Genomic DNA, 14,805 nt, shown 5'->3' with positions numbered 1-14,805 from the left:
CGATGAGAAATGGAAACATGTTTGTTAACAGTGAAGCCACTCTTGGGGAAGAAGGAGCACATGAAGAATTATGCTTTGAGGTGTTCGACGGAAGAATATGTGGATGCTACCTCAGGGAAGTGAGAAGGCCTCATGTTCATATAAGGCAAATCACGCCATCAGCTTCTCTTGTGTCACACTGGCAGATGCCTGTACAGCCTCTTGCAGCATGTATAGAATAAAAGGGATCAGAGGCCATTTAGTATTAAGGGTAAAAGCTTTTTAGAAAAACAAAAACAAAAACAAAAACCAAGAAGAGTGGAGTTCATTTCCTGGTTTCTGATTGGTTTCTTTTTCTGCTAAATATTTCCACAAATACTGTTTATGCTAGCTGTTATTGCTGCTCTGGCTGGCTTATTACAAACATTCACTTATCTTTGTATAAAGAAATTGGAGTGCATTGTAGAGATGATATATGTTGCTTTAGATTGGGGGAATGCTATAAATTCTCTGTCTTCTGATGCTGTCCAGCAGTGTACAAACTGCTATAAACCAGGCTTCACAGAGTTTGTCACTGTTCTCACGGTAAAGAAAGACTGGAGAGAGATTGAATAAAAATATTCAAAATTAAAAGAATGACTTTTTATATTTTATTTATTTATTTAGTTTTTTTGACACAGAGTCTCATTCTGTTACCTAGGCTAGAGAGCTGTGAAATCTCATTTCACTGCAACCTCTGCTTCCCAGATTCAAGCAATTCTCCTTGCCTCAGCCTCCCTAGCAGCTGAGATTAAAGGCACCCACCACCACGCCCAATGAATTTTTGTGTCTTTTAAGAGAGATGGTGTTTCGGCATGCTGGCCATGCTGGTCTTGAATTGACCTCAGGTGATTTGCCAGCCTCGGCCTCCCAAAGTGCTGGGATTACAGGCATGAGCCACTGCACCTGACCCTGATTTTTGAAAGAAAAGAAATGGCACCTTCCAAGAAACGATAGTTGCTAGTATGCACAGGATGAGGATGAATTGTAATTTAGTTCTGATATGTTTGGGGGATTATCCAATTGCTTCCATGCACAGGGGCAAATCCCCATGGATATGATTTACAAGGCTGCATTTCTATAGAACAGAAATCAAGTATGTTTGTTATCATTGCTCAGTCAGTTGCTTTCACCATTGTCTAAGTTCCTAATCTGCAAAGGCCGAAGATAAAATGCTTACTGGAAAATCGTATTTAACAAAAAGCTGAGTGGAAATACTTACCTCTTCCTATGACTTCATTGAAATGCACAATCAGGCTACTGGGCCCAATCACTACATGCTGCACTGCCTGGACCAGCTCTGGATTTAGAGCACTGAGGTCAATGTGGACAGTATTTTGCAGTAATGGACTGGATATATCAGAGTCCCCACTAGTCAGGATGGGGGACATGTCTGTCAGAGGATACTGCACTTGTCGGCATGAACCGTTCTGAGATGAGTTAGGAAACTGATCTGTAAGATGAAGTAAAATTATTAAAGAACAACAGTAAAACCTCATTTAATGGAGACTGCAACAGGAATAGCCTTTATAACAGAATTAGTTTGATAAAAATGATAATAAATTGAGAAAAGACACTGAATTATATATACACGCATTTCATAAAATGTTGGCAGATTTTCATTTAAGTAGACTAAGTATTAACTTTGAAAGCTTTCTATCCTCATTTCCTTAGACATTTCTATTTTTATCAATAGCAAAAATCCATGCTTACAGTTTATTTTTGAATATGCTATGTCCTTAAGAATGGAAAGCAGCAAAGGTAGTTGAGCAATTGCCTGGTCTCACAAAAATCCAGCTCAAATATAAGAAAATGAAAAAGATGCCCTTTGAGAGACTACTGTTTATTAATGGAATTAATTACTATTGTGCAAAACTTATGGATTCCTGGCCAAGGGAAAAATACACATATGATTAGATATAAATAATGGCTATATTCCCAGAACTGAAAGCTTTTCATATTAGTGGAAAATTCTCCACTGTGCAGTGATGGCACTGGATTTAGTGTCACTGCTGTTTACAGAAGGCAGGTTAGATCTCGGTTAGTGGACCATCCTCATTGTTTAGTTAAGGGCACTATGAAAGGGGTAAGCATTCCTTATACATTGATCTTTATAACCAAAGCTCTGTAAGAGCCTCAGACAAAGTTCCCTTTTGCAAGGAGAAACATTTGTCATTTCAAGGGGAAGAAATTGTGCTGATAGTCAATTTCTTAACGCCAAATAGGGTAAAGAAGCCATCTTTTTCACTTTTCCTTTCTCTTCCCACTGGGAATTCATATATATCAAGGAGGGGGCGTCATAGCCACAGCAACTGACATAAAAATGAACTAGGCATAGCATTGAAATGTAGTAGTATGTAACATAGGGAGAAGGTTATTTGGGGGTTCCCTATTGGCACCAAAAGATATCGTTTGTCTGATTCAGAATCAGAATCTGAGAGAAGGGCATAAAAAGAATGCTGTTAGCACCTTGACTATTCCTAACCCAATTTAAGCATTTTTAGTATTTTCCACAGTGGACAGGCTGATTAATAATAAATGAACTTGGCCAAAAGTGGTTCCAGAAAGACTTTGGGCATCAATGACAGTAATAGTAGATACTAGCCAGAAACAAGATAGGTGCAGCCTTCAAAGGATGTGGAACATCAGGGAAGTACCTGAAATGTTGGATGGGTGAGGAAGGAAGGAGCCTGGCTGGGTACTTGCTCCTTTAATTCCAAGGAGTCAGGGTCTCCAAACCTTCCCCAGGGGACTGGAAATGCCAATGAGCCTCTCTAAACTCAGTTCTTTCATTCTCACTTCCCAAGCCTTTGCATCTGGAGATCAGGCTCTAAATGCTTAATGGTGCAGAGATTGAGGGAAATCCTTGGTGCGATGTGGACAAAAGTCCTTAGATATGAAAATTCTCTTGACTCTTCAGCTAAATTCAAACATGCACAAAAACCAATAGAAACCATCAATGTGCAACCCTGGTGTCACACCACATAGAACTCTAGGTCTCCATGAAAAAGACTGATGAGAATGCTGTCCGCACCAGATGTAGAGAGGAAAGCTCTGCAGTTGCCTCTTCACTAGGTTTTGGCTGTGCACCTATTTTCTCATTCTCTCTAGATGACCCTCTTTTACCTATTTCATCTTTTCATGTCTGCAAGGAGCAGGCTCGATGGGGAAAAGAACGTGAAACTCAACCTTCTTAGCAACGATGACAGAGCATGAGTAAGGAGATTCAAAGAAGATTAGGTAAGTTTTTTTTTTTTCAAAGAAAATTTGTAAATTTTAATGATCTTAGATTAGAGATATAAAATGTACATACACAATACTAAATATATCTAAATTTCAAAACAATAAACTAGGTTTGATTTCTCCACATGGTTAATGGAATGAATTTTTAAAGGTGAATGGAATCAGGTGGGCAAAGACAATGTTTACTATGTGTATCTTCATAGAAATAACATAAACTCCAAAACATAAGAGGCAGTAAATGTTGAAAATGTAAAAATGTTTAGTGCTTCATTGCTCTTGAACTTGTTTGGATGAGCAACTTCTAACTTTTCCAGTATCCTCCATGATCTGTGACTCATTTCATTTGTCCAATGGTAAATATTCAACCAAGGAAATGCTTGTACTTGACTCACATCCTGTAACTCTTAAAGATAATGGGGTTGATACAATACAGACATTTTGCTTTTACCAGGAGATTTAAATAAAACAACAAGAAAAGCCCTGGTTAACCTGAACATTGCTAGGCCTAGTGTTTTACAAAGCTGATGATACTGACCCCTCCCTTTTTTCATAGCATAACTGAAGGTTTTCCTTGGCTAAGTCTCAAAATACATTCAAGTCCTAGAATACTGTGGGAAAAAGGCTGTGTACTAACAGTTCATTGAGAACACTTCAAAGAATTACTAACAGTACAATTTCAATGTCTGAGCTTCGACAGGTAAAAAATGTAGCAGTTCCAACTTACATTTAAATACGTATATGTTTTGTAGCTTAACTCTTCCTGGATTATAAAAGAGACCTTCACAATTTCTTACCATTGCACTTAGATGATAAACAAATTGAAATCATTTACTCAAATGATTTCAAAATTAACCTTTTAGTGAGAAGAGAGCTTATGGACTCTAAAATCATAATGTAATACATACATGGGTTTATTTAAAAATAAGAGCCATGTAATTCTGTGTCAAATACTTATATGGTAGAGGTAAATATTTCTTTAATGTCTTTATAAAAATATAAATGCAAAACCAAAAATAAACGTCACAATCCACTGAGGTATATGTATAGGTATTTCTCAGAACAATAAACTGAAATATACCTTCTGGAAAAGTAGCTCGGTAGTCTACAGATTCATTTGAAACCATTTCTGTAGTTGGGCTTACACTTCGGGCACTTACAAGCCTATCCAAATGAGGAGTGTGTACTCTTGCGTCATAGCGAACTAATTCACTGCCCAGATCTTAAAACAGAGAGAAAGAAAGAACTTGTTAAAGATGGCTATCATGGGTCCCAGGAGACCTTGACCCAGTGCCCAGAACTGATGGGTTTTATGGACTACATATAAGACAGCACACACAAATCTATGACAATCTTAAACTGAAATGACTGTATTCTTAAGGTAACTTCTAAAAATGAACAGTAACAAAAATGCACCTTTAATTTGCTTTCTCTTTTTCAGCCACAGGAAGAGCCCAAGTAGTAATAAGAGTGCTATTGATATTGAGACAACACCAGCAATCAATCCTGTGAAATTCTGATCTGGTTGAACTATTACTTTTCCAAGAATGGTTGAAGAAATTGCTTGCTTCCACTAAAAATGACAAATAAAGAAAAATCAGCATTTAGCCATGATAGATATTTGTACTGCACAGGTTGTAGCACAATCTCTCTGGGCCCAAAGTTTCACCTGGTTATTGCCATTCTACAAATGGCATAACTGCCTTCAGGATAGTAAGAGATTCCTCAATTTTGCTCCAGTGTTCAAATAATTAGGGGACAGTGATTCCTGAAGTACTTACATGGTACTTAGCTGTTTGTATTTGTAACTAGGTATTAGGGATAAAAAGAGCTACAAAAAGCAGGAACTGAAGTGTAGAAGGGGAGACAGACATATAAATAAATGATTACAGAAAAGTGTGGTATGTACCATAGAAGTATGACTAAATAGTAATCAACAGAGACAATGGGACATTAATTCTGTCCTGGACGGTATGGTGAAGGGCAGAGAAGACTTCCCGTAAGAGGTAAATAATTATACTGTTATGATGGAAAAATAAAGTCTCAGAATACTTTTCCTTCAGTTTTAACATACAGCAGAAATCTCTGAAGTCCCTTCTGGCTCTAACATTTTATGATTTTTAGGATTAATGGTCCGTCTGAAATTCCAACTCTGATCTTATGAGTCAGCATTATATTTCCTAATTTTTGTATGTTTTTCCATCTCATAACTTTTCAGAAGACTTCCAGAACCCTTTAAAAATCACTTATTCTTTGATAAATGTGGCATATGTATACAATGGAATATTATTCATCCACAAGAAGGAATGAAGTACCAACACATGCTACAACGTGGATGAACCTTGAAAACATTAAGTAAAATAAACCACACACGAAAAGACAAATATTGTATGATTCCGCTCACGTGAAATACCTAGAATAGGCAAATTCTAGAGATAGCAAGTAGATTAGAAGTTATCAGGAGCTGGAGGAGAGAAGGGTATGTGGAATTGCTGCTTATTGGTTATAGAGCGTCTGTTTGGGGTGATGAAAAAGTCCTGGAATTAGATAATGCTGATGATTACATAACACTGAATGAAATCAATGCAACTGAATTATACATTCAAAAATGTTTAAAATGGCAAACATTATATTACATATATTTTATGTAATATATCTAAAGTGGCAATATATAAAAATGGCAAACATTACATATATTTTACCATAAGTCAAAGAAATTAACAATATAATATACCAAAACCCATTGAACTGTACACTTTCAATGGGTGAATTACATGGTATGTGAATTACATCACAATGAAACTATTAAAAAAAGAATGAAAAAAGATCACTAACTTTGGTTCTAGGTTGTTTGATTCAGCTATATACACGAAAGAAGTTGCTGTAAAGTAGTTTAATCCTTATTTTACTTTGTTTGGTACATGCATCTTCCTTTATTTATGGGAATCTATGCATTAGTGATCACTGTGGTTGGCAGCGGAACACGGTCTCTGGCCTCCTGGGGTGGTGGGAGGCAGTAGAAGGACACTCTTGGATGCATGCTTATATCTTCTGAGAATTACAGCAATTTTGGGAAGAGTGCGGCATGATGGAGAAGCAGTGTGGGTAGAAGGAACTTTTGAGATCTACCTCCCAAGCTTGAGGAAGGAGACAATGTGAACTATTTCTAAAATAACAACCAGGAATGGAGGCTGAGTTGATGAGCCACAACCCACACATAAATGAGCTTTAATGATTTATTTTAAGCCTGAGAATGACATAATTACACTGGCTTCCTTATTTACATCATGAAAGGAATGCAGGAATCCCACCTCTATATTTAGCTCGCTGTTCAATTTCAGCAGGTCACTGGGGACTGTGCATAAAACGGCTTCGGAATGTAAGTGTATATTCTCACAGCTCTTATTTCCAACTTTTAACACTTCACCTTTAACTGCTTCAGGGTCAATATCATTTCCCTGGAAGGAAAAAAAAAAGATTGTTAACACTTCACAGTTTTGCAGGAATGCTAACAATGGCAAAGGAATATAAATACACTGCAAACACAGGCCATATTGTTTGCCAAGGCACATGATTCTATGATACTAATTTTCAAGGGAAATTGGGATGGCTAATGGGGAGTGTGACCATTTCAGGATATATTTTAGGAATTACAGCATGTAGCTTTTGCATCAAATTGGACCTTAGAGAAAAGAAAAGAGGTTCTTGCTTCACATCCTTAAATGAGGAATGATGTCTTACCTATCATCACCTCACTACTGTATTGTCTTCAGGGGATATTGATGTTAGGGAAAAAAGACACAATTTAGAAATTCAGTTGTTGTACCACCTAACACTGACTAATGCAGAGATTCTCAACCTTGACTTTGCTTTTGGAATCACAGTGAGAACTTTAAAAAATACTGATGCCTGGGTCTCATCTCCAGAGAGCTGATGTTAAATCACTGTTAATATATTAATACTGTATTATGTTATGTTAATATTAATACATTCCTTTTTTGTTTGAGTTGGATAGTTTACTTTCATCCTTCTTGTACACTTGAATCCTATACATAAGTGAATTCATTTTTAAAGAAATTCATGTGAGATGTTATATGACCTTCATTATAATTTGAGAGCACAATTATATTATTTTGAACAATTACATAGCTATACAAACATTTTTTAAAAATTAGTTAATTTGACATATTTAGTTAACTGAAGTTACCATCAGGCATTTTAAAAACATCAACATTTTGTTTGAGAAACCAATAATTAGTCTTTTAAAAGAAGTGCAAACATAGGTATAATTTCTCATATCAAGACTTAATGAGTACAGTTATTTATTGAGAAAGCTATTATTTTGAGGTGACATATATCAAAAAATATTACTATTTTTTTTATGGACAAAGAGCAGCAAGTAATAGCTACAATGCTGCTACTTTGTTTTATGTAATCTTTAATACTTGGCAAACTCCATTCACGTGTATTGTCTCACATGGATCTCAATAGATTGATTAGTCAGGCAGTTATTGTTCTGGGAAAAGAAGCTGAAAGAAAATACTTCTTTATAACCTGATATTGTAGTTTCAGAAAAAATGGATATAGACAAACCCTATCCTTATGATACTTCTAGAAGCAGTATGTGTAGTCCACTGAACCAGGTCAGCCACACAGAACAACACAACACAGAAGCACATCAATCTAAGAGATCACTTTAGGGCTTCAAACAACAACTTGTTAGTTAGGTCTGAAGAGGGACAAAGCCCTTATCCACATGTTGGAGGGAATTTAGGGAATGACAAAGAAAATAAGAGATTAAAGAGCTGGAGGGTTTGATTTATGAGAAACGGTCTAAATGTATCTTGCTTGCTTAGATCATGACTAAGGTTGGGGGAAGGGATGAACATACAACATTTGCATTTCCAATACTTATTGTTTCATGCTGAATCTCCTTTAATGTTGCATAAAGGCTTCTCTAAAACAAAAACAGACCACACATCCACTGATTCTCATTTTATATGTGTATATCAAAGAACACACGGTAAGTAGTGACTTATATAAGCAACTACTATGTTATACATATGTATATATATATGTAATTGTTTTAGAAGCCTAAAATCCCAGATATTACAAAAGTGATACTGGTAACTCACTTTTATATAACAATGGAGCTCAGATAAGGAAAAATTTAAGAAGGCATCAGCTAATTTTTGTCATTTAAAATAAAACAAACATAGCTTTATTGAGATGTTAAAAAAACGTATGTTTAGAACTTTTACTATTAATTTTATTAATATTTATTATTGAATATTAACTATTATTAAAGTCATTCAACTGTTTCAGGGTGATTTCAGTCACTAAAATGGTAATGCGGATTTAAAAATAAAGCAACAAAAGAGAGAGAACTTTCTGATCTTTAATCTCCAATGGATATAGAGCGATTTAGTTATAATCATCTCATACTATCCTACAAAGACACTCCCCCTGAAGTATGTATTATTGTCATTTCTGCTTTACATATTGAGAACTAATGTCCAGAAATGGGCTAGGTCATAAAGCAAATCAAATTCCATTTGACACAAAATCTACTTACCATCTATTGTGTGTTAGACACAGTGCTAGTCACTTAGAATATAACGATGACTAGGGATTTCTTCCTCTCACTGTAATGCTACAATGGATCCATTTCAAAAATGAAAACTAATTACTTCCAATGTGCTACATCAGGATGTACCATGTCCCTTTCCTCGCCAACTCTGGCAGGGCGTGACATGTTTCTTTCTATCCAGGATTCAGGCCTTGGGACTCATGTCTGAGATGGGAATGGAACCAAGCAGATGGGAATGGAAGTGGGTAGGATCTGAAAAATAACATTATAAGAGGAGGGGTCCTTCAAGTTTTCATACATCCAGATGGCCACAGTGCTGGATCTGGGCAAGTTGGTACAGTTTGGTAGCAGGACCCAGCCAGGTGAGAGTCCAAAGTCCAGGGAGATCAGCAGTAGGAAATTAGTGAGGTGGTGGTGAGGAGGTGAGATTCACACTTCACCTAGAGGACACAAGTCCCTCAACTTAGGAACCAAGCAACAAGCCTTCACAGACAGCTTCATAACTGAGTTCCTCCAGATGTTAATAGGCATTTTGGGGAAAACTCCCTGGCCATTTGGGAAAAGCTGGGCCAACCAAAATTAAATGGGTGGCTTCGCTGGCTAGCTGGGGACCTTTACTATTAGGTACTATGAACCCACAGGTACTGTCTTTGAGCCCTGGAATATATTTTTTTTTGCAGAATGCTCATTAACCTGGGCAGCACAAAGAAATACTAGTCTGAGAGTAAGCTATGAGAACCATTAATAAGAATGGGTCTTGACACTGGGCCAAATGACCTCTGAGGAAAGAATCATTCACTTTCACCCTGTCTGGACTCAGAACTGAGTTCATGGTGGTTTTGACTGGGATTGAGGCTAGAGTTGCAGATAAATTATTCAAAGGGAGAAGGACAACCTCTGGCTGGTCCTGGGCAGCACGTGGATTGGGACAGTTCAGAACCATGCTTCCTTCTTGATTCTTCCAATGCCCACACACTGATGCTTCACCTCCACCTGAGCTCTCAGCATTTGTTCTTGTAATGACAGTGTCCTAGACCAAGCCTCTGCTCCCTGTCCTGGCTTATCTTCCTGCCCTCCTTTTCCCTGTTAGACCTGACTTCTCCAGATTGAACGTTTGAAGAGTCTTTATTCCCACATATTCCTATATGCTGCAGAATAAGATAAACCCCCAAGGCAATGTCAGGCAGTCCTTGTTCCAGCATGAAACAGAATACTTCTCTACTTTTCATAAGATATCCTCATGCATAAAAAGCCAGAAATCAGATAATTAGGCAGAAATACAGCGTTTCTTTAAACAGAGTCGATGTTTAGATATTTATAAAAAGTTTAGAGCTATTCCACTTAAAGAATTGCATAGATAATATAAATATCATATGATAGGAAAGTGACTCTATGTTGAAAGGTATTTTAGCATACATTAAATGAGAGTTAATATAAGAAATACTGTAGTTTAGTATATGCAGTGGCAAAGGATCAAATCTGGAATCAAGAATCCTGAGTGTGGGCCCTACTTCTGCTGTTTGCTCCCCGGATGACCCAAGACAAATCAGCTAATCTTTCTAAGCCTTTGTTTACTTACCTATAAATGGGGATAATCATCACTGACCTGCCAACCTCATGGGTCCACATGAGACTCAAATGAAATAAAATATGCCGAAGTACAGTATCAACTGTAAAATTTCATACAAATATGAGCTGTTATCAATAGAGGCATTTTGGGAGTCATGTGTATCCCCAAAGAGGTGCCTACTTTTGATGACCACTGTCCACAACTGATCTTGGGGGACTTGAATCCGTGGCCATAAACTACTTGCTTCATCTATGGGGCTTCAACTTCATTCTGAGGGGTGACTTATGCTTGACCCCTATTATGTTCTCTCATCCAAACTTGGCTTACCCTTTAGCCCATGGTGTAGTCACTGGGCCTACTATGAATTGAGGCAACTCTCACAACTAGGGCAGGAAATGACCACAAGCTCTTTTCAGCCAAGGAACTCTTGCACGCATGGCTGCATGAGGAGAGGAGCATGAACTCTTCCTGGTAATAAAAAGCATATCCCCATGTAAACACATGATTCTCTGCAGAGCACTTTAATTGATGAAGTACACCCTCATGTTTTGAATGGTAATTGAAATAGTACGACATGAAATAAAATGGCTACCTTTCTTTGGATAAAAACAGTCAACTGCTTGTCTAGAAGAAGCGTTCTCTTTTCTTTTTCATGCTTTGTTTCTGCCCTAATAGAAGTAGCAGGTTTTTTTTGAGGCAGTCTAGCTCTGTCTCCCAGGCTGCAGTGCAGTGGCGCCATCTTGGCTCACTGCAACCTCTGCCTTCTGGATTCAGGCCATCGTCTTCCCTCAGCCCCCTGAGTATAGGTGCCCACCACCAGGCCCAGCTAATTTTTGTATTTTTAGTGGAGGTAGGGTTTTGCCATATTGGCCAGGCTGGTCTTGAACTCCTGATCTCCAGTGATCCACCCACCTTGGCCTCCCAAAATACTGGGATTACAGGCATGAGCCCCCCTTGCCTGGCTGAGAGGTAGAAATTTCAATGTGATCAACTTAATGTATTGATAAAGAGTTAGATTGCTGACACGACAAATATTCTCTTATGCCTTAGCTTTCTTCTCATACATAAGAACAATGAAGTAAGGAAAAATATTGAATGATGATACTAAAATAATCTTCCGGAACTGCCACTGCTCCCACTAGATTACTATTCTGTCACAAAGCAGGTGCTATACACTTGTTAGAGAAATAGTTATTCTATGTATAGGCAAGAAAATAAAGTATTTTGTACCAGTCTCTAGAAGCCCTTTTGCCATGTTGAGAATACCATTGACAGACCGAGGATGATGCCAAATTACGTTTTTCGTGGTCCAACAATTTTGTAAGATGTTGAATAATGGTTATTTAATTTACGGGAAAAGAAGTTTTCCCTTCCATAAAGACTGTACTTGGAAGGGTAGATAAAGAACCGTTTATCTCTAACCCCTTCATCATAGATACAGGAACAGAAAAATAGAGTTTCTCTGGGTGTAAAACTATTTGCACATAAACCTTTGTTATCATCAAGAAAACCAAATGGAATCTTTCAAATGGCAAACACAGTAATTGTTGAAAGCAAAAGGTCACACTAGATTAGTTTTATTGAAAAAAAAAAAAAAAGAAGTGATAAAAGCTATTTCTCCCTTTCTAAAACTAATTAAAGAACCAGATGAAAGAACTTTGCTGTTGTAAACACACTGTTCATTGAAGCGGGCTTCCATTCAATTTCATGCTGGGCTTGCTTAATTATTGTACAAAACACAATAATGAGATTAGTAAACTTGTATAAGCATGAACATATGCATAGGCTGGGCTGTAGTTAAATTTTTGTTGAAAAAGTCAGAAAAATTTCAATAGAAGCATATTATTACTTAGATGGAGATGACCCATGGAAACTTATATTACATTCAAATAAAGACTATCCTATTGCTTTATGCTTGTTCGTATTTGCATTCAGATCATATTTAAGGAAAAAAAATCTAAATGTTTTAACAACATGTTGAAGGATAAATATTTTGCTGTTTCTAGTGACTGAAGCTATGAATAATTCAAGTCTTGAGCATTTTGCCTCTGTTATTATTTGAAGTAGAAATAACTGAAGGGACATAGGAAAGCTGCACTCTAGTCTTCATTATTCTGTCACTATTTTGTCACTTGTCAATCACTTAAACTTTCTGGGCCTTAGTGTTCTTGTTTGCAACAGACTTGTTTTAGAAAAGATGATCTGTTATTCTCTATTAAATTATATTTAGAAGCTAATATATGCCTAGGGTGGCAGAAACCGAGTTCCATTTACAAATTAGCTTAGAGATGACCACACCCAGATACAAAATTCTGAGTATTACAAGGAAGTACAGAGATACAATTGATGCATTTACTTTCACAGCTCTTATGTTTTATCTTATAATGAGCACATTTGGGTGAACTGTCCAGGGAAATGTATAACATCAGCAAGATAATGCATCTCAAGGATTTTCTTTAATAGATTTGTGTCCCACATTTGCTACGTCTTAGTACATACACAAAAAAGGGTTGTTAAATGCTTCATTAAAATGCAGCCCACGGTTATACTTATCTTTTAGTTTTATGCCAAAAAGATTTGTTTTTCAGAGCTTAGATATTTGCTAGTGTCGTATAAGATACACTGGCCAAGTACAACAATTCTATTCATATAGCAATGAAGTCAATTAAGTTTGAGCTGATGATTTAAGACAGTGTTTAAAGCATTTCTTACCTTAATTTCTAGTACATTTTCATTGCCCATTGAGATCATCACTGGCTTTTCAAAAGGCTTAAACACAGGATTATGTACATAAATGAGATCAAAGTATTTGGAAAGGATCCCATCTAACATGAAAAAGGCTTTGGTTTTCAGGGGGAGTTGCAGATTCAGCTGTTGCAGGGAAGGAGTGGTACAGCAGATTATCTCTGAATTAGAGCGATGCTGACATGCCTAGAGAAAGACACAATTACCCACTGTAAACAGAATACAACTTGGCAACATCCACAGCAACTTTATAATTCACCACTCCAATCAATGGAAAATATATAATTTTTGAATAAAAAATCTATATTTAACTTCCTAATATTAGACTATACATTTCTGGAAACATGATACATGCAAAATTATCCAAACAACCCAACCTTTAAAGAAACACAGAGCTCCACTTGCCCAGCATAAGCTATGCTGATCTATCTGAAGCTGGCCCAGATCTTGTTTCAGTTCCTTATGAAGACAGGACAGTCACCTGCAGGAACTTTTCCTCGTTGTGTGAAGCAGGTAGGCAGACTGGGAGCTGGGCTTTGTGGGGTTAGAAGCCCTCAGCTCATCTTCTAGCTTTAACCCAAGTTATGAGAACTGAGGCAGGGCCCACATTGAGTAACTCAGTTTCCTCATTTAGGAATTAAGATGAAAATGCTATTTACTGTGTGGGATACCACATGGTAAAGTATTTTGTAAAGTGCCAAGCACCATATGGTGAAAATGATAATTAACTATGTAGTTAGGTAATCTTATTACTGTGTTTTAAGCTATTAATTATTGAGTGCCAGGTTCTGTACAAGATTGGCTTCATTTAATTCTCATAATATCCTATAGGTGGGTATTATGATTATCCACAGTTTACAAATGAAGAAACTGAGCTTTGCAAATTTATGTCATTAGACCAGGTCTCACAGCTTGGAGTGGCAGAATAGCAAATATAAATCCTAGGCCATTAACTCCAAAATTCATGGTCTTCACTCCCACGCTATCTTTTTGTTCATGACATATTTTATATTAAAACCTTTTCCTATGCTTTCTATTTCACAAAGCCTCTGCTATTATTATTTCATGCCCTTTTATCTCTCATTTCAAATCTTCCTCTCTGGAATTCTAATTTATGGAATGTTGGAAAATGTAGCTTCCTCTTGATTGTACTTAGACTAAACCAGCAACACATAGTGGTACATTTAAGGTTAACGGCTGCGTTTTTCCCCCAAGGAAAAGACAAACAAGCAACAACATCCCTTAGATTTCCTTTTCTTTGGCAAGTATAGTTGGAGATAAAACAATTACTTATGCCCGCAATAGAAAAAGGACTCAGGATATACATAAAAAGGACGAACAATTTGTTATTTGCTATGTTTTAAAAAAATAATTAAAAAAATGATCTTACATTAAAAATGTATATTGGAAGCAGATAAAACTGATAACAATATAATATGGATAAAATTAAATTATATTACTTAGTTTTATATAAAATTAATATGGTAATGCTAAAAGCTATTTATTCCTATTGTATTAAAAATGGACATGAACAATTTTACCTAACAAGAAATTTGAGAACTATACAATAAACTACAGGCTGCTGGGACATAATGTACACGTTAACAAATTAATATACATTTTGTTATGAAGATGATTATTT

General features: G+C 36.6%; 1 protein-coding gene across 3 annotated transcripts in view; it reads right to left on the bottom strand.

Annotated features, from left to right (window-relative positions):
* Positions 1 to 14,805, bottom strand: part of MET (MET proto-oncogene, receptor tyrosine kinase) — a 131,129-nt gene that overhangs the window by 29,050 nt on the left and 87,274 nt on the right. For 2 of the 3 annotated variants that reach the window (XM_017535059.2, XM_017535058.2), the window contains 5 exons: positions 13,131 to 13,349; positions 6,570 to 6,716; positions 4,675 to 4,831; positions 4,340 to 4,480; positions 1,241 to 1,471 (listed from right to left, as the gene is read on the bottom strand). In XM_017535059.2, the coding sequence (XP_017390548.1) occupies positions 1,241 to 1,471; positions 4,340 to 4,480; positions 4,675 to 4,831; positions 6,570 to 6,716; positions 13,131 to 13,349 (895 nt within the window). The remainder of the gene's footprint in view (positions 1 to 1,240; positions 1,472 to 4,339; positions 4,481 to 4,674; positions 4,832 to 6,569; positions 6,717 to 13,130; positions 13,350 to 14,805) is intronic. The other variant, XM_037740804.1, reaches the window with a different exon arrangement.

Source organism: Cebus imitator, unplaced genomic scaffold (genome assembly GCF_001604975.1).
Source record: "Cebus imitator isolate Cc_AM_T3 unplaced genomic scaffold, Cebus_imitator-1.0 Scaffold90, whole genome shotgun sequence".
In the NCBI taxonomy this organism is placed as follows: domain Eukaryota; kingdom Metazoa; phylum Chordata; class Mammalia; order Primates; family Cebidae; genus Cebus; species Cebus imitator.
The sequence above is the reverse complement of the archived record's forward strand: the minus strand, read 5'-3'. Positions and strand labels throughout refer to the sequence as shown.